Below are 25537 nucleotides of genomic sequence, written 5' to 3' on the forward strand. Positions count from 1 at the left end.
AGAGGATGTGAGCATGTCCTGTTTCCTGAGTGTAAGGCTTTAGTCTAAGCCCTCTAACAACCAACACAACAACAGCTGGAAGCCATATTTTAATACAGTCATTTTACATTCCAGCTAATGTTAAACATGAGCAAATCAAAACCCCTAACAGAGCAATGGGTTTTATTATAGCACATTTAGGTTACAGTTAGGCCCATTAATATTTAGACAGTGACACACTCTTTATATTTTGGGTTCTGCATGCCATCAGACTGGATTTGAAATCAAACAAATGAGTGAAAAAGTGAAGTGCAGAATTGTATGTTTAATTTAAGGCACTGAACAAAAGTATCTTTATAAAGCATTTAGGAATTACAACTACTTATATACAAAGCCTTCTCATTTCAGGATCTTAAGAGTAATTGGATAAATTAACTTTATCATAATTAAAATGTTTATTTCTAATACTTTGTTGAGAATCTGGAACCCACAGACCAATCGCTGGGTTTCCTCCTTTACTGTAGCTGACTTCAGTTGTTGCTGGTTTGTGGTTCTTACTGCTTTTAGTTTTGTCTTAAGCAAGTGAAATTCAGCTACTCGATTCAGATCTGGTTATTAACTCAGCCACTGCAGAATATTATTTTTTTTTACCCTAAAGTCCTGGGCTGCTTTCACAGTTTATTGTGGGTCACTGTCCATATGTACTGTTACGCTCTAGCCAATCAACTTTGCTGCATTTGGTTGAACTGAGCAGAATTGATGAATGAATTGCAATGAATTGCACTGCCACCAGCATGTTTTACAGAGGAAGTGATGAGCTTTCTGTCAAGCTGTTACAAGCCTTACTTACTTAATCCATACTTTTTTTCTTTCCATCATTCTGGTACAGGCTAATACTTTCATCTGTCCAAAGAACACTGGTCTAGAACTTGACTGGCTTCTTCAGATGTTTCGTTGGTAATACCTAATCTGTCTTTTTTAATAATGATGTGCAGCTTTTGGTGAACCCTCTGTTTCTCAGTCTTTTCTTTATGGTAGACTGAGATACTGACAGACCTCCTTCCTGGAGAGTGTTTTTCACTCGGGTGGTGGAGGGTTGTAAAGGGTTTTTCTTCAACATGGAAAGAATTCTGTCATTATCTTCCACTGTTGTCTTCTGTGCACGTCCAGGTCTTTTTGAGTTTCTGAGCTCACCACTGCACTCTTTTTTCCAGAATGTATCAAACTCCTGATCTGGCCACTCCTATAATTTCCGCTCTCTTTGTCTCTCCGATAGATTTCTTTTTTTTTTTTTTTCAGATTAATGATGGTCTGTTTCACTTCCATTGAGTGCTTCTTTAACCACATGTTGTTCCAAATGCAAATGCCACACTAAAATCAGTTCCTTTTACCTGCTTAAATGATGATGGATTTACAAGGGAATTGCTCATGGAGCCCAAAGCTAGGTGCGCTAGGTGTCAGAAATGGGCCAAAAAGTCTAAAAGCGGAGAGGTTGCACATTTCTAGCGCAGAAAAACGGGCCAAAGAGTCTAAAAGCCGAGAGAGTGCGCATTTCTAGCGCAGAAAAACAGGGTAAAAGAGTCTAAAAGCAGAGAGGGTGTGCATTTCTGGCGCAGAAAAATGGGCCAAAGAGTGTAAAAGCGGAGAGGTTGCGCATTTCTAGCGCAGAAAAACAGGGTAAAAGAGTCTAAAAGCGGAGAGAGTGCGCATTTCTAGCCAGAAAAACGGGCCAAAGAGTCTAAAAGCGGAGAGAGTGCGCATTTCTAGCGCAGATAAACGGGCCAAAGAGTCTAAAAGCGGAGAGGGTGCACATTTCAAGTGCAGAAAAACGGGCCATAGAGTCTAAAAGTTGTCGTAATTAAGGAGTTTAATATTAAGAGACATCATGAAATGAAACATCAATTTGAAAAATCTTAGTTTACACAACACTGAAAAAGATGAAGATAGTAAGTCAAGTGAAATGGTGTGTAAATGAAATAATATATTTATTATTTAAATATATTATTATTTAAGGTGGTATATTTCATTATTCGTTTTATTACAGAGTGTGGCCCGTGACTTCAAATATATTTCTCCTTCTGGCCCCCAACAAAAAAAGTTTGGACACCCCTGCTCTAAATGGTTGTAATTTCTAAATGTTCTTTACCTTGAACCTCTATTACTCTATGTACATAATTATTGTAAGTCGCTTTGGACAAAAGCGTCTGCCAAACGCAATGTAATGTAAACTGTAGTTAAAATATTTCCGCCAAGCCAAGCGCCAAAAAACCTTTCAGAAGCTAAAACTAATTTAGAATCTTAATTTATGATGTTTCAAACTGATATCAGAATATCTACAGCATTATCACACTTTGCATCTTTGGTCCTTATCCAATTAATAATCATATGTACACTGCCAGCCATCACTGGCTAAAGGTAATTGTGCCCCCTCTGTAATGTTTGTGCACCTAATTAATCCTCCTGCCAGGCCTGTGTTTGTACAGTTCAGGGTTTAGAGAGTCAACTGATGATGGCGATGTGTCAGAGGATGAGGTAATGGAGGGCTGCCTCGCCTGGAGAGCGTGTTAATCCAATTATGATGCATTGCTGCTTTGCTCAAGGCTGTTTACCCCCCACACACACATATACGCACTGAGCAGTAAGAAGAACATGATATTAATATCGTCTATATCAACGAAAAAAGCATTAACCACGTTATAATATCCTGCCACTACAACAGCCAGCTGCATAGCTGTGGGACAGGTTGGCTACACTGAATTGATGATTTTAGTTCAGTTTTTCAGTCGCCAACAGTTTTCCATTGATCGCCGAAAAAAAAAAAGTTAAAATTGATAATTACTCTGCACTTGACGCATTTGTGTAGCGTGAACTGCTAAAAGATGCTCCCAAGATAGTCCCAAACCCTCAGCAAATCTCTGGCAGGCTAAATATCTGATACAGTCGGTGACTGGGAGTCAAGAGCATAAGCTACCTACATTGCAAAAAATGAAAACTTTGCAAGTGAAATTATCTCATTTCAAAGCAAGAAATCTTATTTCTTGCTCTGATAAGAATTTTTAGTCTTACTAAGCATTGTAAATGTAAGATTGTTTTACTTATTTTAAATAATTATATTATTCAGTCTTACTTAGAATTTTCACCTATTTTAAGTAATTTGAACTCAAAATAAACACAAAAAGTCACCAGTCAAGTTATTCTGATACTTGTGTAGACATTTAAGCTAGAAAATAAAATATTTGTGCTTGTTTTGAGTCATATTTTATAATAAAAATGTGCTTACCCCATTGGCAGATTTTTTTGTTTAATTTAAGCATTTATGTCTCAATTTAAATACATTTTATCTCAGTGTACAGTCAATGGGATCCCAGCCAGGTGAGTCTGCAATTTCCCATGATAAAAATCATGTAATTTGTGACCCTGTGTTGCTGATCAGTCATGTAGTGTGAAAATCACAACAACTGAAGGACTGAAAATGTTGTGTAGTGTGAACCTGGCATAAGAAAAGTGAATTACTGCAGGAGGCTGTAAATAGGGATATGACTACAATATGATGATGCAAAATGAAGTAAATAAAAGAGATGAGTGATGAGAGCAGATATAGGTGGATTGATGGCTGCAGTGAAAGGGTAAGAGGGATGAGGCAGAAGCTGACGGAGATTATATAACTGGTCTTTAGTCGGGTGCTGACGCAAGACTTCCTCTAATGCACCTTGATCAAACCCTGATGAATCATTCAGCAGCCGAGATCAGCTCTCACGTCACTGCCCATCACATCAACTCGAGCTCCGCATTAAACTCACTGCCTCAGGACTGTCAGCAGCTCTGTGCAGCCAGTGAGCTAACCAACACACACGCAAAGTGGGTTAGTGGACCGTACGTCCCCCAGAGGATCCACTTTACTAGATACGGCTGCCTTTTCTACAGGGACGCTCAGCAGATTACAATATTTACATTCACACAGTTACCCCACTTAAATCCCCACTGGATATAATACCCACGTGTATTATACTGTTTACATACACATGCATGTGTTATGTTTGTATGAGAAATCTTAACCACCTACTTTAATTTTCTACATTTATGCTTCAAATAATATTAAGGACCTTCACAAACAAGTTAGTTCACACTACTTGAGGTAGTTAGTTTTTCAGCTTAGCTTTGCATGCTTATGGTATTTAACCAAGAAGTTTCATGAAGGTCTGTTAGCACCACACAGGGTTTACAAGTGCCTTAAATGTGTCCTACTGATAAAATCCACTTTTTCTTTTTCTTTGTGAAATACAATAGGTCTCTTTGAGTTGTATCTGTATGCTGCACTTGAAACAGAGAAACGAGTCGAACATGAAAAGCACCCGTGTCTACGTCAACCCATGAAATAGTATTCATGGCCTCGCCCACCTTGGCTTGTGACCACCAACAGGAGACAACATCTTGTTAGACAGGAGCTAACAGCGCTACTAACAGCATGGCAGTTCGGTCATTTGTTATGTGTGCAAATAACACATCGGTGTTCTATGCTATGCCCAGTAATTCAGAGCTAAGGAACAAATGGTTAGAATTTGTCTATGGAACACCACCATAGACATAGGCTCAGCCAACAAAACTACCTGGACCTGGACTACCCACCTCTGTGTGTAAGTAACTATGTTGACATAGGATCTCCAGTGGATTTTGCGTTTTACAGAGACTTTAAGACTAGGTCAGTAGTTGAACTGTACTTAGCTGGGCATTGCACATGTTGTAAAGTAACATGACATTGCAAAGACTGTTATTAGTGTAAAAATGTCTTTATTTTAAAACATTTCTAACTGTTGTCCATCTTGCGGCGTCGCAGTGCTGTTAGCCAATCAGAAGCAATATGTTTGCATGTATAAATATTCATAAGCAAGAACCGAAATCCTATCGTTTCTCCACGCCCACTCCTCCACCGGACTAAAGCAGCGTTATACTCCGAATCACCCAAGCACTTCTTCTTTTTTTTTTCTTTTTTTTAAACAAAAAACGACTCACATTGCATTCATTCATACTAGAGACCACAACAAGACATTTTAAAATGAATGAAAAATGATGGAGTAAGACCTTTAAAATAAGTATTTTTAAACATATATATACTATTGGTCAAAAGTTTTACAAGAACATTCATTGTCTGTAAATGTGGTTGTGTGTGTGAGAGAGAGAGAGAGAGAGAGAGAGAGAGAGAGAGCGAGAGAGAGTGAAAGGAAGTTCTTACCCAGCTTCACAGAGAACTCGTAAAACTTCTTTAGCTTCCCCACCAGTGGAACCACAGAAGACCAGGCCTTCTCCTGCACACTCTCATCATTCGGCTGCTGAATAGCCTGGACACACATCAATACAACAGTTACTATGAACATCAAGATGATGTTTTTTAAATCCAGTGCTTAACTGAACATGCTTCCTATAAAAGCACAGTGTCTCCAGGATCATTCCTACCATTACCTGATAGAAAGAGTGCTCCTCTCTATTATACTTGTAATACTGCAGGGCATCCTGATTCAACACACTGCATTTGACTCAACCCTGTGATGAGCTAAGCTGTGCGATGATAAGTGATGATTCAGGTGTGTAAACACTAAGGCCTGAAGTGATGTGACTCTCCTGGAATGGAACTGACAAGTGATTTACATGACTGTAAAGGAACAGCACAGTGTCTTCTACCTGACCTCAAACAGACATGTACAGGGTTTGGACAATCAAACTGAAACACCTGCTTTTAGACCACAGTAATTTATTGTCTCGACAGACAGTTCTGGTGGAAACAGGAGAGTTGAGGTGCACATTGAATTCTGACGTGATTTGATCAGCCGTGGTTTTATGTTTTTTTGGATACAATCCGGGTTAGCACCCAAACATCCCTTTCAGACAGCTTCCTCTTACAGCGTCCACAGTTAATCCTGTTGGATGTGGTTGGTCCTTCCTGATGGTACGCCGACATTACCCTGGATACCGTGGCTCTTGATACATCACAAAGACTTGTTGTCTTGGTCACAGATGCTCCAGCAAGACGTGCACCAACAATTTGTCCTCTTTTGAACTCTGGTATGTCACCCATAATGTTGTGTGCATTGCAATATTTTGAGCAGAACTGTGCTTTTACCCTGCTAATTGAACCTTCACACTCTGCTCTTACTGGTGCAATAATGTGTAATTAATGAAGATTGGCCACCAGGCTGGTCCAATTTAGCCATGAAACCTCCACACTAAAATGACAGGTGTTTCAGTTTATTGTCCAACCCCTACATACAGTGTATGGCAGCAATTCTGAGTTTTAATCTATATTTACTTTACACTGGCAATCCATAGGATAGTAGAATGTACAGTACATTTAACTTGAAGTGTTGCTCAGGGAATGGCTTGGGAACTGTGAGGTGTTAGCTTATACAAAAAGTCTTTCAGAGACTACATTTGGGTAGTGTACCTCTTGGTGAGAAATGTCTCTACGGCACTTCATGACAGAATTTCTAACTTGCATGACACTTGACAAAATCTACTTAAATGGCCTTTCAGGCTGGCTGTACGGTGTGCTCACCTGTCTGATGGCTTCTCCTGCTCCACTGTAAGACTGCAGGTCCTGCAGGATGCTCATCGCCTCCTCTAGAACCGCGCTCACCTGCTCCCACTGCTGCCTCTCTGCCTCCGTGGGCTGAGCATCTGCATGGAGACAAAAATAACTCCATTAATCACCCCAACAACTGCACTAGTATGCACTAGAACTGTGTATATATATATATATATATATCAGTAAATAGTAAGGAAAGACAAGAAATTAAAAGAAGTCAGAGAAATTAAAGAGTATTAAAAAAAGAGTTTGTATTGTATTTGTTGGAGTAACTGTCTCTACTTCCCAGTGAAGCTAGATCAACTAAATTTTGAAGCATTGCAGTGAGGATCTGATTGAGTTCAGTGACAAGAACATTAATGACCTCAAGATGTTAGATAGCCACCACCCCTTCATTATTAAATGGAGTACAATCTTTCCAAAGAAAACACAGTTCCACTGCTCATTAGCTCTACACTGGGAACTCTCCACCCCTCTAGTCACACCTGGCATAAGGCAGACTGCACCATAGAGTCCTATTTTTGTGAATGCTTCTCTACAGGGACTAGACAAGCTGTGTGTGAGTGCATATGTACATCTGTTTCAGCAATGAGTGCAACCCAAATTAGCAGGGGTGTCCACAAACATCTGAATGCAAATAATTAAATAATAATAATTAAATATGCATAAATCCACTTACTCTCAAAGTCCAGGAAGAAGTTCCCAGCATTGTTGTCGATATCCCTCGTCAGAACCTTAATCAGATTCCCCATGCCGTCCAATCAGAAACCTGTGGAGAGGAAGACGAGCTACTGATGAGTCAGTCATTCTCCCGCTGAGGATGTCACTGTGTGGTGTGTCTGTGTAAGTGTGAGTGTGTAAGATTAATTATGAATATGATAATGTCAGCCATTTACCCAGACTGGTTAAAAGCCCAGTGTAAACACTGCCTGGCCCTCTACAAACAGACCACCTGTCCCTCCTGTACCCCCACAACATCTGATCACACACACACACACTAACATCTGCTCCAGGCAGTGGAGAGTGAGGAGGTAAACTAAGCAGCATCTCCCACCTCATTAAACTCTCACAGACACAAATCAGCAGCGGTGTACAGTACAGATACACAAAGAAACTGGAATCCTATCAATATTAACAGTGGTTTCCTCCACCCAATATTGTAATATTTTATCCAATTTGTCAGATATTTCAGTAGGAGTCTGATTTCAGTACGTTTTTCAGTACGATATTTAGATATGTGTCGTATTACAATGTTTCTTCAATTTGTCCAACACATTAATATTTGTGTGATGTTTAGAAGCTTGTTCAATTTCAATATTTACTGATATTTAGACTATTGTCCAATTTCAGGGTTTGTGCAATATTTAAGCAGTTATATCAATATTTGTCGAATATATAGAAATTTGTCTTATTTGAACAATTCTTCAGTTTGTTCAACACGGCTAAAATAGCAAAAAAGATGCCGAGCTTTCAGACCTCAAATAATGCAAAGAAAAACAAGTTCATATTCATAAAGTTTTCAGAGTTCAGAAATCCATTTTTGGTGGAATAACCCTGTTTTTTTATCACAGTTTTCATGCATCTTGGCATGTTCTCCTTCACCAGTCTTACACACTGCTTTTGAATAACTTTACACCACTCCTGTTGCAAAAATTCAAACATTTAGCTTTAGCTTGGTTTGATGGCTTATGATCATCCATCTTCCTCTTGTTTATATTTCAGAGGTTTTCAATTAGGTAAAATCAAAGAAACTCATCATTTTTAAGTGTTGTCATTTTTTTTCCAGAGCTGTATTTGTCCAATAAAGACAGTTTCAATATCAATATTTGTCCAATATTTAGAAAGTTGTCCAATGTAGTTATTTGTCCAATATTTAGACAGTTAAGATTTAAATATTTTTCCAAATTCAATATTAATTTATCCAATAATTCAGTATTGTCTGACATTTTTTTACATTTGTTCCATTTTTATTCAGCCAACTGTCCAATTTTATTATTTGTCAAATATTTGGACATTTATTTATTGTAAATATTATTTTTATTTGGCCTACACTTCAATATAGTTTTAATGCTTAGAATTATTTTGATTATTATTTTTATTATTTATTTATTATTATTTTTTTTTATTATTTGTCCAATATTTAGTCCATCATCATATATGATGAGCTTTGACATTTTGATGTTTGTCAAATCTGTCCAATTCTTTAATTATGCTGTTTCTGATATTTTTAGATATAGATTTTAAAATTTATGCAATTTGATATTTCCAATATATCCAGTATTTAATGGCCCCATTTGCCTTAAAAAACATCATCAGCAACAGAAGATTTGGACGTGACCTAAATGACAAATATATATGTTCTTCATTTTTACAATGTCCGGATGTTTAGGTGATGCTGCAATTAAATATCTGTACTTTAATGAAAATATATTTGTATGTACTGGTAACAATACAGGTGGATTTCGCCCCCCACACTTTACACTTCATTTTGTTTTATTATGGTACTGGTGAATATATGCATCACACATTAAAGATATCATCATGAGCCCATGATTCCCGTATCAGTGCATGCCTGGTGTCTAGTCCTTTCCTAGAAGCCTGTAATCTAGATCAGTCTAATGATTCCTCTGCTCCATCACAACTTCTAAACCTGGAAACTGACTGCTGAGATGAATCTGGTTTGTTTAAGCAGTTAAATAATCAAACCATCCTGCAATAAGGACCTCTGGGAGAAGGATAACACGTCTCTGCACTCATCCACTGTCCAGTCATGATTTCACTCACTATTCAGAACGGAAAACATGCAGTGCTTCATCTCTGATAATTGAAGATGATTTGGGAGGACCCGTGGGTCTTATTCCGACCTCTTGGACTCTGGCCTGGCACTGGTTCTGGAGAACTAAAGTGACCGCTCCTCTTTCAGGAATACATTCCTGTTCAGTGAATCAAGAGCTTTAACAGGAGTGTGTGTCAGGAGTCATCCCTGCCTAAGCGAGGGAACGGATACGGATAGCTTAATAACACACACACAAAAAACACAATGACTAAAACAGCAACTGGGGTCCAGCCAGAGCCCCGCTATGAACTTCTAACACTCTACATGTGTGGAATCAACTGTATATTGTATGTCAAAATATCAGAAACAGAAGGCTTCTGACACTGTAGGAAACTGTGATTTTATGATAACATATTATATGTATGATATAAACAACAGATATTAGCACTAGCACCCACTCAACTGCTTAATAACCACAGAAAGCTCCAGTAGATCACAAGTGACTGAAATTTACACAGATACAGGAGTCCAGTCTTTTGGTAAACAAACAAATGCTAATGCTAAGTTAGCTCAAATAATGTTACTATGCTAGCTCTGTACAGCTCATGTCTTCCAGCTGGAAAACAGCCAAGTTAAATAAGTTAACTGATAGCAAGTCTGAATACGGAATTGAATACTGAACCCGCTTCACACCCTGCCGAGTCCAGATGTGTCTGTTAGCATTGTGGCTCAAACTTTGCCCAGCCCAGCTGTTAGCATCACAACTAACCCACTCCCAACATTGCTGAGCCCAGGTGTAAACATTGTGACTAGCCTGCTCCAGTGGTGCTGAGCCTGGCTGCTGTCTCTGTTAGCATTGTGGCTCCAACCCTACCGAGCCCAGCTGTTAGAATAACAACTAACCCTCTGCTGAAACCCTGCGGAGTCCAAGTGCTGTGTCTGTTTGCATAATGAGTCCAATCCTCCAAAACACATTATTGGCTACCCTATTTTCTGCTTAAACATACTCGACGTAACTGTTAAAACATACATATAAGCTTTTATTTTAATAACAACACCACTTAACATATCATATTTTACTAACTATAAGGTGGACCCTATTATAAGGCGCACTATCAACGAAAGCTTATTTTCTGGTTTATATTCATGCATAAGGCACATTTTAACGGACAATAGTAAGGGTGTCATCATGTCTAATTCAGCAGGTCTTTCCATGTTCTTAAATAAAACATTTTCTTTCAAAGTCAAACAAGAAGTTAATCTACACAGATTTCTTTAAAAAAAAAAAGTTTATTTGAGAGAGTACAGTGCCTCTGTTTATTTACAGTAAGCTTAGATTTCCAATATTTTCAACAGCATGGTTAGCAGCAGTGTTAGCAGTTCTGTTAGCAGTGCTAGTAAATGCCGCCCGACAGTGCTACATTGAGGAACCCTGAGTGTTCCGGTAGGCCAGGGCGCTATTAGCTAGCGGTTTGTCCTACGTAGCTTGTTTTAACACGATAAACATGCAGACTACAGTCCAATATATTCGCCTCTCAATGGCAAAAGGGCTAGTGCTGTGGTCAGCAGCTAATACTGCTCAAGCCTCAATACTTCACTGAAACTCCTGTATAACACTTTACTTTCCCATTTTGCAAAGTGTTATACAGGAGAGTGAAGACTAACACAAGCTTCCTCCGATACATGCGAAGCCAGCCACCGCTTCTTTTTGAGCTGCTGCTGATGCAGCATTACTGAGCAGCCAGCGCGCTTGGAGGACAGCGCAGCGGCTCGGTTCAGATACATCAGCTCACAGACGCCCTGTGCTGCAGACATCACCCTAGGAGTGATGAAGGGAAAGAGCGCCATCTACCCACCCAGAGTACAGTAGAGGGCCAATTTTGCTCCCTCTGAGCGCAAAGCTGCATTAGTGAGGGTTCGAACCTGCGACCTCCCGCTCATAGTGGCAGCGATTTAGATCGCTGGACCACTCGGCGCCCCACCAACAATGTTTTATGATTTTTTGCGAGAATAAAGTTTAAATGTTTGTCTAAGGGTGGAGCTGATGTGTTTTAAATTTCATTAACAGGACTGGCTGAGAGAGAAACAAAATCGCGCAATAGGCGGAAAAGGCAATAAATATTAGTACGGCCAATAATAGGGAAATGGAGCTAGCATCACGACAGACCTGATCAAATGCTGCAGTGCCTGGCTGCTGTGTTTGTTAGCATCACAGCTCTAACCATGCTGAATATTCAATGTATGTACAAATGGAGAAGTGCCAAATAAGTGACAGTAGAAACAGTAGTATAAAGCAGAAGTGCTGTTAATTGAATTGTCATCTTCATGGCTGAAACTTCACTGTACTTTTGTCTACTTTCATGGATAACAGCATGTGACACCAAACTGGTGGCTGCTGGCCTCCTCAGACTAGACTACCTGGTTTACAGCTACACGGAAATATATGTAAATTTATTTCAGCCAGGTTATTTTAGATATGTACATATCTGTATAGTGCTTTATTGGACTGGGCGTGTCACAGAGCAGCTGTACAAAAACCCTTTTCCAAACAAAGCCCCAACAACCAAGCCTCAAAGCCAAGAACACCAGTGGAAGGGAAACATTGCTAGATTAAGAGGAATACACTTTCAGGACCAAGACTCAGGAGGAGAAACCATTCTCCTCTAGTCTACACTGGAAACAAAACAAAGAGAAATATGAAATGAACAATAAGAATTAATAAATAAATAATGAATACACAAATGAATTATGAATAAAGATAAACAAGTGTGCCTGTTACCAGGCAAAGACAAATGTTACAAATTTACAGATTTACAAATGAGGAACCATTTAATGTTGTTTACAAAATTTACAAAAATCTGCAAATTTTAATGTTTAAAACTTAACTTTTAATTTGTTTAAGAAGTATATTCTTGAAATATACAGGTCTGGAAACAATTAAGAGACTAGTATATGAGTAAAATAAACATTGTTGTTTTATTCTAAAAAGTACAGACAACATTTCTTCCAAATTCCAAATAAAAATAGTCATTTAGAGCATTTATTTGCGGAAAATGGGAAATGATCTCAGATCTTTCAGACATCAAATAACGCAAAGAAAACAAGTTCATATTCATAAAGTTTTAAGAGTTCAGAAATCAATATTGGCTGGAATAACCCTGGTTTTTAATCACAGTTTTCATGCATCTTGGCAGGTTCTCCTCCACCAGTCTTACACACTGCTTTTGGATAACTTTATGCCACTTCTGGTGCAAGATTTTTTTATCTATTAAAATCAAAGAAACTCAATTTTTAAGTGGTCCCTTATTTACTACACTACACATGTATTACAAGTATTACTTCAACGAAAACAAATGGAGTTTTTAACGCAGTAAAAGTAAAAGTAGGTAACTAGGCTCCTGCTGACTGTGGGCACTGCGAGTGTGTGTGTGTGTGTGTGTGTGTGTGTGTGTAGGCGTGGAGGTGTGTTCTAACCGAAATTTCAGCACAAACACACACTCTCTCATGGTGCTGCATATTCAAGCAACCAGAGGGACTGTGTGAGCTCTAGAGTGTGCACAAGCATGTGTGTGTGTGTGCGCGCCTTTGAATGTCCCGGACCCCCAAAAGCCCTCTGCCTGCTTCACACGCCAAATCCGGGCCTTCTGCTCATTTGACTACAACTCTCCCCACCCTGCCCTGTGATTGGCTCACAGCATTCTGCTGTTTCCATGGAGCCAAAAAGGGCTCTCTCAACCAAAAACAAGCCGGCAGCCAATGAGAGCGCAGCCCGAGTCCAGAAGCGAATGCTCAGCATCTTAAAAGAAGATGAATAAATGAATAATGACTCTTGAACTTGAAAGGGAAGCAGGTTTAAAGAAATAAATATAACACTGAAAGAGGAGTGTTTTTTTGTAGTGACAAATAATTGACAAGTAAAAGCTTTATGTTTAAAAAGTCTTTAAGGTTTTTTTTATAGCGAATCTCACATCACGACTGTCCTGCACATGAGAAATGAGGCGGAGTTACAAATGCTGAGAGCAAAGAACATAAAAAAAAACTTTTTTTCATTTTTGGTTACATCTTTTAATGCTGATAATGCAATAAAGGTTTATTTTACATTGCTGAATAGGCCAAAAGTTAGTGTTTCAATTCTGACATTGAATTACCGTTAAATTAGAATTTTTGTTGCTCTTGTACATCTTTTACAATGCTTGTAGCTGAAAGGTGCTACCCCACATATAATAGGAATAATTCTTATTTTTACAAATATTATTATTATTATTATTATTATTATTATTATTATTATTATCATCAAAATGCCCCTTTATAAACTGCAAGAACCCAATACTATATATAAGACTAGAATACAAACAATATATTCATATTTAAGCACAAATTGCTCATTAAATTTAATACAAGCAATTGTATTTAATCAATCAATGACTTAAAATCCATAGTGAATTAAAAAACATTAAAGTGTACAAATAAATCAATAGTGATGTTGAAAAAAAACATAAGAGATAACAAAATTACATTAAATAAGCAATCATTTGCCATCTGTTGGAATGCTGTGCATGTGCTTTTCATATTTTGGTAAAAATGGTGCATTTGTGAAAAATGAGGCCCCATAAGCAAAAAACACACCTGACTGTAGAGGCACAATAATATGCTGCTGGTTGTACTAGGATGAGATCCCTGTGTATACAGTGCCCTCCATAATTATTGGCACCCCTGGTTAAGATGTGTTCTTTAGCTTCTCATAAATTGAGTTTTGTTCAAAATAATATAGGACCACGATGGAAAAAAAGAGTAAAATACAACCTTTAACTCAAGTGAATTTATTCAGTAGGAAAAAAAATCCCACATTAAGAAATAATTATTTAACATCAAATCATGTGTGCCACAATTATTAGCACCCCTGATGTTAATACTTTGTACAACCCCCTTTTGCCAACAAAACAGCACCTAATCTTCTCCTGAGAATACAGAAAGAGGGATCTTTGACCATTCCTCTTTGCACATTCTCTCTAAATCATCCAACGCCCTGGGTCCTCTCCTCTGCACTCTCCTCTTCAGCTCACCCCACAGGTTTTCAATGGGGTTGAGGTCTGGGGACTGAGATGGCCATGGGAGAAGCTTGATTCTGTGTGCGGTGAACCATTTCTGTGTAGATTTGGCCACATGTTTAGGGTCATTATCTTGCTGAAAGACCCAGTGACGACCCATCTTCAGCTTTCGGGCAGAAGCCACCAGATTTTGTTTTAAAATGTCCTGGTATTTTAGAGCATTCATGATGCCATGCACCCTAACAAGGTTCCCAGGGCCTTTAGAAGAGAAACAGGCCCACAGCATCACTGATCCCCCGCCGTATTTCACAGTGGGCATGAGGTGCTTTTCTGCATACTCAGCTCTTGTGTTACGCCAGACCCACTTAGAGCATTTGTTGCCAAAAAGCTCTATCTTTGTTTCATCTGACCAAAGCACACGGTCCCAGTTGAAGTCATAGTACCGCTTAGCAAACTCCAAACGTTTACGTTTATGATTGTGAGTGAGAAATGGTTTCTTCCGTGCATGCCTCCCAAACAGCTTGTTGGCATGTAGATAGCGCCTGATGCTTGTTTTGGAGACTTTGTGACCCCAAGAAGCTACCATTTGTTGCAATTCTGTAACAGTGAGCTTTGGAGAACTTTTTATTTCTCTTATCATCCTCCTCACTGTGCGTGGTGGCAAAATAAACTTGCATCCTCGTCCAGGCTTGTTTACCACTGTTCCAGTTGTTTTAAACTTCTTAATAATTCCTCTGACAGTAGATATGGACAGGTGTAGGCGAGTAGCGATTTTCTTGTAGCCATTGCCTGACTTGTGAAGGTCAACACACATCTGCCTCACTTGAATGGCATGTTCCTTTGTCTTTCCCATGTTGAAGATAAATGGCCTCTGTGTCACGTCATATTTATACCCCAGGGAAACAGGAAGTTGAATTACTAATTAAATGTTCCTACATACTCTGATCAACTTTGTAAACTACTGTAGAAGTGACAGAAATACTTTTATTAAATTTATTTCCTAAGAATTGTTAGGGGTGCCAATAATTGTGGAACAGGTGATTTTATGAAGAATAATTATTTCTTAGTCAGGGATTTTATTTCCCCCTTAAAATTTACTTGAGTTAAAGGTTGGACTTTACTTTTTTTTCCCATCGTGGTCCTATATTATTCTGAACAAAACTCATTTTATGAGAAGCTAAAGAACACATCTTAACCAGGGGTGCCAATAATTATGGAGGGCACTGTATGTGTGTGTGTTTGGGTGTGGGTGGGAATTAAGGGGGTGGGGTTCTTTCCCAAAATCCCCCTTAAATCCTATTAGACATGTGCACAGCGTGAGGTGCAGGACGCAGGGCTTCAGTGGTTCTGGGTGTGGACGCTCTGGACAGCATGTCAGCGTCCACTTCACTGCAGCAGCAGCAGCACATTTCAGCATGAAGAGCAGCAGCCGCAGCAGAAGCGTGAGGGTCCACGTGCCCACCACCACCCCGCCTACTACTACAAATACTACTACTACTACTACATCCCAGCCCAGCCCAGCCAGTGCAGCACTCACACACACTACACACACACAGTGCAGAGCAGAGTCACATGGGCAGAGGCAAGGTGGGCGGGGCTCTGCAGTGCTGAGCTGCTGTTTCTGCTGCTGCAGTGCAGAGAGAGAGAGAGAGAGAGAGAGAGAGAGAGAGAGAGAGAGAGAGAGAGAGAGAGAGAGAGAGAGGCAGCACCCCTCTTGACCCAGATTCAGCCCACAGCCGTGCCACACTGCATTAATGTTACATTCACAGCCTTCAGACGACCTACTGGCACACAGCACTAACACACACAGCACTAACACACACAGCACTAACACACACAGCACTAACACACACAGCACTAACACACACAGCACTAACACACACACACACACAATATGAAAAACGAACAAGGGGAATTGTACTGGTTTCGTTTAAATATGTATACACCCATACATAGACAAACAATCCCCCCCCTTACCACAAATATAATAATCGTAAAACCCCTGAAGCCTCTAACCCTGTAGTGATATTAAAGGCAGTTCCAAGGACAGGGATTAAGCCTAGTCTTGGACTGCAAAGCATTTTTTTAATTGAAAGAAAATAAATGTGTACGTCTATGCTTTATCCCTGTATGACAAAAAACTAACCCTATAAGTTTCAAACAGGAATAAATTCAGACCAAACTGATGCCAAAAATTCATTTATTTTTGACTGTGTCTTTTCAAAAGTAAACTGTGATTTGTAAAAGGTGTAAAATCTGATTACACTACATATATATATATATATAGATAGATATAATTTAACCCAGTACCACTCTCTTAGCACCTTGAACACACCATCCCCACTGTGAAACATGGTGGTGGCAGCATCATGCTCTGGGGATGTTTTTTTTTTTTCCATCAGGCACAGAGAAGCTGGTCAGAGTTAATATGCAGATCTAAGACTGGGAAGGAGATTCACCTTCCAGCAAGACAATGACATTAATCAAAGTTAAAAGGCCACTTGTTGGAGTTAGGACTTGGAGGAGATTGGGTTTTGATAGGGTGTGAAAACCTTTTACAATGCATGGTACCTTTAATATAATACTCTGCTTGCTTTTTATTAAGAGTAAAAATCACATTTGTACAATATTTCTCTTAGTCCAACTGTAGTTGATCTTGAACGTGAGATATCATTAGTGTATTTAAGAGCATTAAGACAAATTTACGTTGTATAAGGTAAAGACTGTGCAAGCGCCCTACGCAGCTGCCTGATTTTATACTGCTACTAGCATGTGCGCGATTCTGCTCGAAGGTGGGAATGTGTGGGTGGCTCAATGGACCAATCACAGCTGTTGCTGTCCATATTATGTGATGCTTAACCTGCGTTCACACTGGCAGAGGACAAAGACAACTATATGCAAATAAATGATGAAGTGGTGAAGTGACATTCTATACCGATCGACCTAACAGATTTTTCTGACCAATAACAGACACAGAGGTCATCAGCAGTGTGGTTTTGAACAACCACTGTGGTTGCTCTTTTCATTTTATATATGATGCAGTTTTGCACACATATAGGGGCAGTTTGGAAAAAATAAAGCAAAGAAGAAAGTAGTGGATAGCTTAATATGTAGCCTACTAGCATGCTAACCAGCCATGCTAATACATGGCCACTTGTGATGGCGCAAACAGCCCCAAACACACCCACAAGAGGGAAACTTTCGAGGATGTGCGCAGCGGGCTACGGAGCAGGGTCAAGTGTATGTGTAGGCTATGGCATAGGTTCAATGCAGAACTATACGTATATTTGTCTTTATATGAGAAATGGCATTTCTCACTCCTGGGCTCCCCCTATAGTTAGGAAGTCTAATTTGTGCTTTGAGCAACCACTAAACCCGTTATTTATACTCTCTTTATATACAAAAGTGATTAGTTCGTTTCCAATGTTGTAAACGTGACTGTCCACATACTTCAACATGTCCTTTACATTGGCATGAATGTTAAGCGATACGTCCACAAGAGGACAGGACAGAGTCAGACATTAGTGACAACAACAGGCTCTGTGAAGGTCATAAAAATGTACAAGCATCTTTGTATATGGCTGCAAACAGTGTACAAACATCTTTTACAAGTCTCTTCCCTGACAGCATTTCTTCTTCATTGTGTCCATATGGCAGTAGAAATGTTTTGTTTGGACTATTGTTTTCACACCCCCTACAAGTTTCAGTGATATGCATCTGTTCCATTTGTATCCGTAATCTTTCAGAGAACACGCTCAAATAAAGACAATTTGTCTGTTGTATGTGAATCCATATTTATTGCTGACCATAAATAAGCCTTAAAGGAGAGTTTGTGTGAGTTGGACTTGGGGTGTAGGTTTTGCAGTGCAGGAAACTCAAAGACCGATCGCCTGCAGTCTAAAATAAAGTGTGGCGCACACAGAGGAGAGATACGAAGCTCATTCAGACGCTGTTCTCTATAAAAACACACAGTGATGGCAGAACCCGACTTTTCAGCCAAACAGCAGCACGTCTGATGTTCTGAAGCATCACCACTGAACTAAACACTGATCTTTAGAGCAGACACACCCACTCTAACCTGAACTGACCAATCAGCTCCTTCACATGTGTATGAGAATAGATCTTTTTAAGCACTTTAGATGCTCTTTTTCCAAAAGCACAATGTAATTTTTTTTATATATCTCTTGTTTTTAGGCTACTTTCAGTTGTTGATTATATAAAATGCTAGGCTACTTTAATACACAGGATACAGCACTGAATTGTAAAAGTACCAATATAATATTTGGAACATGTAGCTTTGTCTCTTTGTAGCTTTTTGATATTACCTTATGGGATGAAAAAAATATTGAGATATATATCAAATATCGCAATTTAGGAAAAAATATTGAGATACAGTTTTTAATTCATATCGCTATTCAACAAAAGTTTGTACTTGTTATCGTGTTTCCCTTTAAACCCAATTCCATTTCACACTCAATTTCTCCTTTAAAGAGGGACTAAACGCCCTGATTTTAGCTGACTCCACCCTCAACTCAAATATAAAAAGGTTAAAAAATGGAAGGGGTAGTTTAGGAGGGGCACTGGGTGATGTATGGGTTTAGACGCAGGGCTGGAGGGAGAGCTGATTGGCTGAGCTGCAGCAGCAGCAGTGTGTCTCTGACAGTGGTCAGAAGTAGATGGTTGGACCTCAGGAGGGGGGTGGTATTATTGGTAGACTGATCTGCATATTATGATGTGTCTGCGTACCAAAGTACACCGACACATCAACCTCACCTATAGCACAGTTAAACCTGAGAGAGGCGAAAATGACCACAATAAAAAAGTTTTATTGGGAAATTTTACGCAGGATTTGTATGTTTAATTACTTCAATGGAACACATTTTAGCGATTAATGAAAAGCCGCGAGAAAAATCTTACACACAATCACTGAAACTGTAGGAAGCATCTGAAAGGATACAATACAATTTAAAGACAAATCAATGACTAATCTTAGCATATTCCTGCCTACCTCACCAAAGTTACACAGTGCAATTAGCAGTGTAATATTTCAGGTCAGTATAGCATTAACATAACTTTAATGCTGCTTTTTTTTAAGAGCAAAATGCTACTTAACGCTGTTTTTGAACAAGTAATAGAAGCTTACAGTACAGTTGATTCCACTAATCAGCATCATGCTTACTGTACGTGTGAGCCGCCACAGCAGTGTAAGTTGTTCAGTACTCTACAACAGACTGGAATGTGGATTATTGTGTGTTTGTTTCTTCTTAAGTCTTCAACAGCTTTACTTAATGAAGGACCGAAGGCTTCCATTTATCTTATTCACGCAGAAGTGCTTCAATATGTGCTTAATCTCCAGCCTGACTCAAACTGGAGTCTCTCCATAAGCAGCAGCAGCTACTGCTGAGGATGTGTGATCTGAGGACAGCTCATTTACTACGCTTTACAGGCTGCAGTCAACTCATGCTGGTGTCAGCGTGCCTCAGCAGCGGCAATGCTTTCAGTGTGCGGTCATCATCCTGCCTCTCCATACACACACACACGTGCACACACACAAATAAACTCACAAGCAAACCCACAAAAAAAATAAATAAAAAAATAAACACAATCCCAGATTTCCCTTATTTTTCCCCAGCATCATTTCCCCTAAATCACGCCCCTCTCTGCTGCTGAGCTGCCGCAGGGGACAGTGTGCCAGTGTGACGTACTGATGAGGCAGCGGCTACGGGCCCGGAAGCTTCTCTCTCTCTCTTTCTCTCTCTCTCTGTGTGTGTTACACCCAGAAGGAATTGGGGAGGAGTGTGAGGCTGCTATGGAGAGAGAGAGAGAGAGAGAGAGAGAGAGAGAGAGAGAGAGAGAGAGACACAGAGAGAGAAAACAGATGGGCAGGGCTGGTCAATTGTACTTATAGGGGCTAACTCTGGAATCTTCTAGCCCTGCCTTCCAGCATCAGCAATGAGTCAGAGAGAGAGAAAGAGGGGGAGAGAAAGAGAGAGAGAACAAGACATTGAGAGACTCCACCCAAAATGCCACCCAAGTGATGAAAAATGTGTCATACTCTACAGTCCCTATGCATCCACGCCATCTTCCTACAATGCTTTCAATATTCAAAGCAATTAATCAGTCAATCAAATCTCTCAAGATAAATACAAAAATAAATAAATGTAAAAGTGTAAGTGTTTTATAGGGTTCAAACCAAACATCTAAGAGCTCAATATCTTATGGCTTATCCTCCCTGACCCAAAAAAAAACAATTTTATATAGTTTGATGCACCTTTATTCACTTAAATTATAAAGATTTTTCAGAAAAAAGTCACACATGCCAACAGGTATTCAAATATGTTTTAAAGAGAACTTACACTCTAAGACACTTTTACATTATTATAGTGCTGGGCGGTATAACGGTTCATATGGTATACCGCTGGGCAATTTCAAACCAGTATGCATTTTTTTTTTTTTCAAATACCGCCATACCGAAGGATCATTTTAATGCACACTGAACTGAATTTATTTGCCAACTGGAGAAAGAAGGGAACTGTGTCTGATTTTAATACTGTAAAGCCTCTAACAGCTTCAACTATTAATTAAAATAGTTTTTTTCAGTGAAGCAGTTATCATTCACTGCACTGTCTACTGCTGGCGGTAATAACCTGTAGTTATTTCTAGTTCACACACACAAACACGAGACACTGTGGATCAAGGAATGTTATGCCACGTTCACATTACAGCCACATTGCTTAAATCCAATTTGGCTATCTTGATGGTTCACATTTACAAATGCAAGTCAGCTGTATCTGTGTGTAATGTAAATTAATCTGTTCCTGAAACGCCTCACAAGCGCACATTAATATGTGTATAAATGTCGCCGTTTTTACCAACAACAAAAGAGTGTTTAAAAAAAAAAATTAGATGAAATACGCAAAAATAAAAACTACCATCACTATCTAACAAAATAAAACAAAGGTTTTGTGTGACAACAACAGTATTTTGGCAAAAATGTACAACTTAACAACCGTGTACCTTATTATTTTATACAAAATCACAAAATGAAGGCGTGAACTCACATACTGTCATGGTTTTTGCTTTAATAAAGTGATTAAATCTGCTATTAATATTACGTAATTTCATTTATATTATCCAGACAATTTAGTGTAAACATATTGTTTATTCTGTTTAATGCATTGCTAATATTTTGGTTTAAATAAAATCAACAAATAATCATTCATTTTTTCCATCTTATTCTTTCTGATCAGGGTTAGAGGTGTAAGAAAATATCAATATATTAAAGTATCGCGATATTCTGTATCAAATAAAAAAAAACAAAGTAATAGTATCACTTGATAATTATTAGTTTTAATGTAAAGATTGGTGTCAGACTGTGGTTTATTTTGCATTGCATTTAAACCCCACCCACTAGATGGCAGGGCTGTACTGTGTACTTGTTAGATTGCACTGTTCCAATTGGATAAAATTTATATTTTCTCAGATTTTATAAATATGACAGTGTTTTTATACTATGACAGTTTACATAAAATTCTATAAAACCAAAGCAAAATATCAACTTTCTGAGACTATTGTAATACACTAATGTGATAAATCAAGTAGCAGCCCCTGTATCGTGATGTGAATTATATCTTCAAATAATTGCCAATTCACAGTCCTATATTACACCTATACTGATGCAGACCATACATTTCCCAGCCCTAAGTCTACCTTATTTACCTGTAACCTAGCAACAATACAAGCTGCAGCTTAAATCCATTTATATGCATTCCAAAGCATATTTTTAGCCTTATGTTTTAATATCCTGCTCCAGGCAGATGGTGTAGCTTTAGATGTGCAGACATAAACAGTCTCCTGCTTCTGAGCCTCGTCTCCCTCCAATAACCTGCCTGGAAGCACATCTGAACTTTACATGAACCCCACCATGGCCCCTCCATCCCCCCCCCTGCACCTCCACGCATACACACTCCAGCAGGATCAGGGATACAGAGGACACACTCCTGCCCCCAGGCATTACAGAGGCAATGCCATCGTACAGATGCCCCCCCTACCCCCCTCCCCCAGTTCACACACACTGCTGCTGCTACCAATAACGACTAGCTCCAGGGCACGCTTGGCTCTGAGGTGTCGGCTTTACAAGGCTCTATCTGAATCCCAGTGTGTCACAAGTCCTCCCAGCCTGACCTCACACTATCTGACATCACAGCATTATAACAACAACCATACAAAATCTGGCAACCTAAACGAACCAAACCTAATGATGCTGTGAACTCTTTACCGTGAGTGAACTTGAAAATAGGCCAGACCTTGAAAATATCGTCCAATCTAAAGACCAGGGTTTGACAGCACTGGTATTGAGGTGCGGTGCTGCATATATATTTACTGGGAGATGGATTTGCTGGGGTTGTACTGCCCCTTGGTGGACAAAAGAGGAACTCCCACACCACTCCCTGTGAGACATTACGCTGAGGTCACAGCAGTCAGTGTGCAGTACAAAGCTTAAAAAATGTAGTAGTTTTTTTTTTTTTTTAAATAATAGCGCTTTTAATAATATAAAAAAAATATATTATATAATATATTATTATAATAATAATTTGGCATCAGATACTTGTATATGAGGTGATCACAGTGTGTAATATTAATGCACCATTCCACTTTAAAAATAAAATAAAATAAATTAAAATAATAAACAAAGCTACTGATGTTTCTGAAATTGCTAGCAACAAAGGAATGATAGATGGATAATAAATTGCTAATAAATGGATAAAAATGCAATGCAATGAAAAGTTCAATGGACTATCTAGGGATGATAAGGTAAATATGTAGTACTAATCTAAAAAAAAATAAACTAATCATAAAAAAAAAAAGATCAAAGACAAAGGAAAAGCACATATACAGCGCTGGAAAAAAAAAATAAGAGACACCTTAATGAAAAGGTTTGGAATATAATCAAGAAAAAGATGGATGATCACAAACCATCAAACCAAGCTGAACTGCTTGAATTTTTGCACCAGGAGCGGCATAAAGTTATCCAAAAGCAGTGTGTAAGACTGGTGGAGGAGAACATGCCAAGATGCATGAAAACTGTGATTAAAAACAAGGGTTATTCCACCACTAAATATTGATTTCTGATCTCTTAAAATCTCTTTTTTTGCATTATTTGAGGTCTGAAAGCTCTGCATTTTGTTTGTAATTTCAGCCATTTCCCATTTTCTGCAAATAAATGCTCTAAATGACAATATTTTTGTTTGGAATTTGGGAGAAATGTTGTCCGTAGTTTATAGAATAAAACAACAATGTTAATTTTACTCAAACATATACCTATAAATAGCAAAAATCAGAGAAACTGATTCAGAAACTAAAGTGATCTCTTAATTTTTTCCAGAGCTGTATAATTCTTGGAAGACAGGAAATATATACAGTACCAGTCACAAGTGTGGACACAACTTCTCATTCAATGTTTTTCTTTCTTTAATTTATTTTCTACATTGTAGATTAATATTAAATCCATGAAAACAATTAAGGGACACATATAGAATTATGTAGTAAACAGTAAAAATAAAGAAGTGTTTGTTCTCCACAATCCCCTGATCTAAACCTGATGAACTGAGATGGTGATTTGAGGTGAATTGGGATGAGCTGGAGCTTCACAGGGTGAAGGAAAAGCAGCAACTATTTTTCAGCACCTCCAGTAACTCCTTCCTTCAAGATGCTGAGAAAACTATTCCAGGTGACTCTCCCTCATGAAGACACTGAGATTAAAATACCAAGAGTGTGCAGATCTGTCCTCAAAGATAAATGTGGTACTTAAAAGAATTACAAGAATAAAATATATACTTTGTTTAACACTTTTTGTTTACAAAATAATTCCACATGTGTTCCTGTATAGCTTTATAGTCTTCAATATTACATTGGCCAAATAAAAAAAAACAATGAAAACACATTGAAAGAGTTGTGACCAAATTAGAAAAGGTCCGGAAAAGACCTTGGAAATACTTCAATAATATCCAGGAAAACAGAGGAAACATTAAAGAAAGACCATAAAAGAGGTCTAATATTAAGGAAAAACTAAACAAAGATTAAGGAAATACTGTAATGTACATTTTTTTTAATAATATAGGAAAAGCTTAAGAATAACTTAGGAAAGGCTGAAGAGAGATTTAGGAAAGATCTAGGAAATATCTAAAAACGCTCAAAGACATACCTACGGAAAATGGAAAACCCAGAAAAGTTTAAAACAAAGATCAAATAAATACACTGAAATAATCAAGGAAAGACTCAAAAGAGAGCAATAAAAGATCTAGGAAATGTCTATAAAAGATCAAGAAAAATATATGACTGATTTAGGAAAGACCTATAAAAGATTAGTTAAAGACAAGATCAAAAAACTAACATGGACAGATCTGAAAAAGAACAAAGAAAGACCTAAAACAAGCTTGAGAATAGTTATAAGAGATCAATAAATTGCCTATAAAAAACCCAACAAAGGTAGCCAAAAACTACCTAGAAAATGTCTTCTAAACAGTGAGAAGTTAAAATAAAAAAGATAAATGTGAATAGAAAAACCTAGAAAATGTAAAAAAGACACCACTGGAATGATTAAAAAAAGGAAACAGGATGACACAACAAAGACCTAAGAATCAGCCCAAAGACAACTCTAGCAAATACCTCAAATTATTAAGAAAAACAGCTAAATCAAGATAACCACAGTACACACACAGTACTGAGGAGCATGCACAGATCATCAGCCTGAAGCTACGGTTTTCTGAGATGGCCTGACTGAGTAACTGTGACTGGTGTAACTGCACTGAGATGGGTTGATGGTGTGTGTGTGTGTGGTATGTGTGTGTGTGTGTGTGTGGTTTAGTAAGTGTTTGGTTTGGACTGGGGTTCTGTGGTGGTTGTTCTGGTTTTCTTCAGCTTCTTACACACACCCCACCCCCCTGCCCAATCAGCTGCAGAACTACCAGCGGCATTTTCACCACTCTGACTCAGTTTGGCCAATCAGTGGTCGGCACTTTTTATAAGACTTCAAGACTTTCACCTCTTTGGCTTTCGCTCTTTCGGTCATATTCAAACAGCAGATCAGATCACAAATACTGCAGTGTAGAAACAATACAGAATCTGTTTTTACTCATTTTATATGTAGAGTGGAAA

At 38.5% G+C, this 25537-nt stretch overlaps 1 protein-coding gene across 2 annotated transcripts in view; it reads right to left on the reverse strand.

The window, feature by feature from the left end:
- The window catches only part of fam49ba (family with sequence similarity 49 member Ba), a 65187-nt gene that overhangs the window by 20406 nt on the left and 19244 nt on the right, over positions 1 to 25537 (reverse strand). For both annotated transcript variants that reach the window (XM_022678007.2, XM_022678006.2), the window contains exons 2-4: positions 7236 to 7325; positions 6527 to 6648; positions 5210 to 5315 (exon numbers count right to left, since the gene is read on the reverse strand). In XM_022678007.2, the coding sequence (XP_022533728.1) occupies positions 5210 to 5315; positions 6527 to 6648; positions 7236 to 7308 (301 nt within the window). In that variant the 5' untranslated portion in view covers positions 7309 to 7325. The remainder of the gene's footprint in view (positions 1 to 5209; positions 5316 to 6526; positions 6649 to 7235; positions 7326 to 25537) is intronic.

The sequence above is a fragment of the Astyanax mexicanus genome, chromosome 8 (genome assembly GCF_023375975.1).
Source record: "Astyanax mexicanus isolate ESR-SI-001 chromosome 8, AstMex3_surface, whole genome shotgun sequence".
NCBI lineage: Eukaryota > Metazoa > Chordata > Actinopteri > Characiformes > Acestrorhamphidae > Astyanax > Astyanax mexicanus.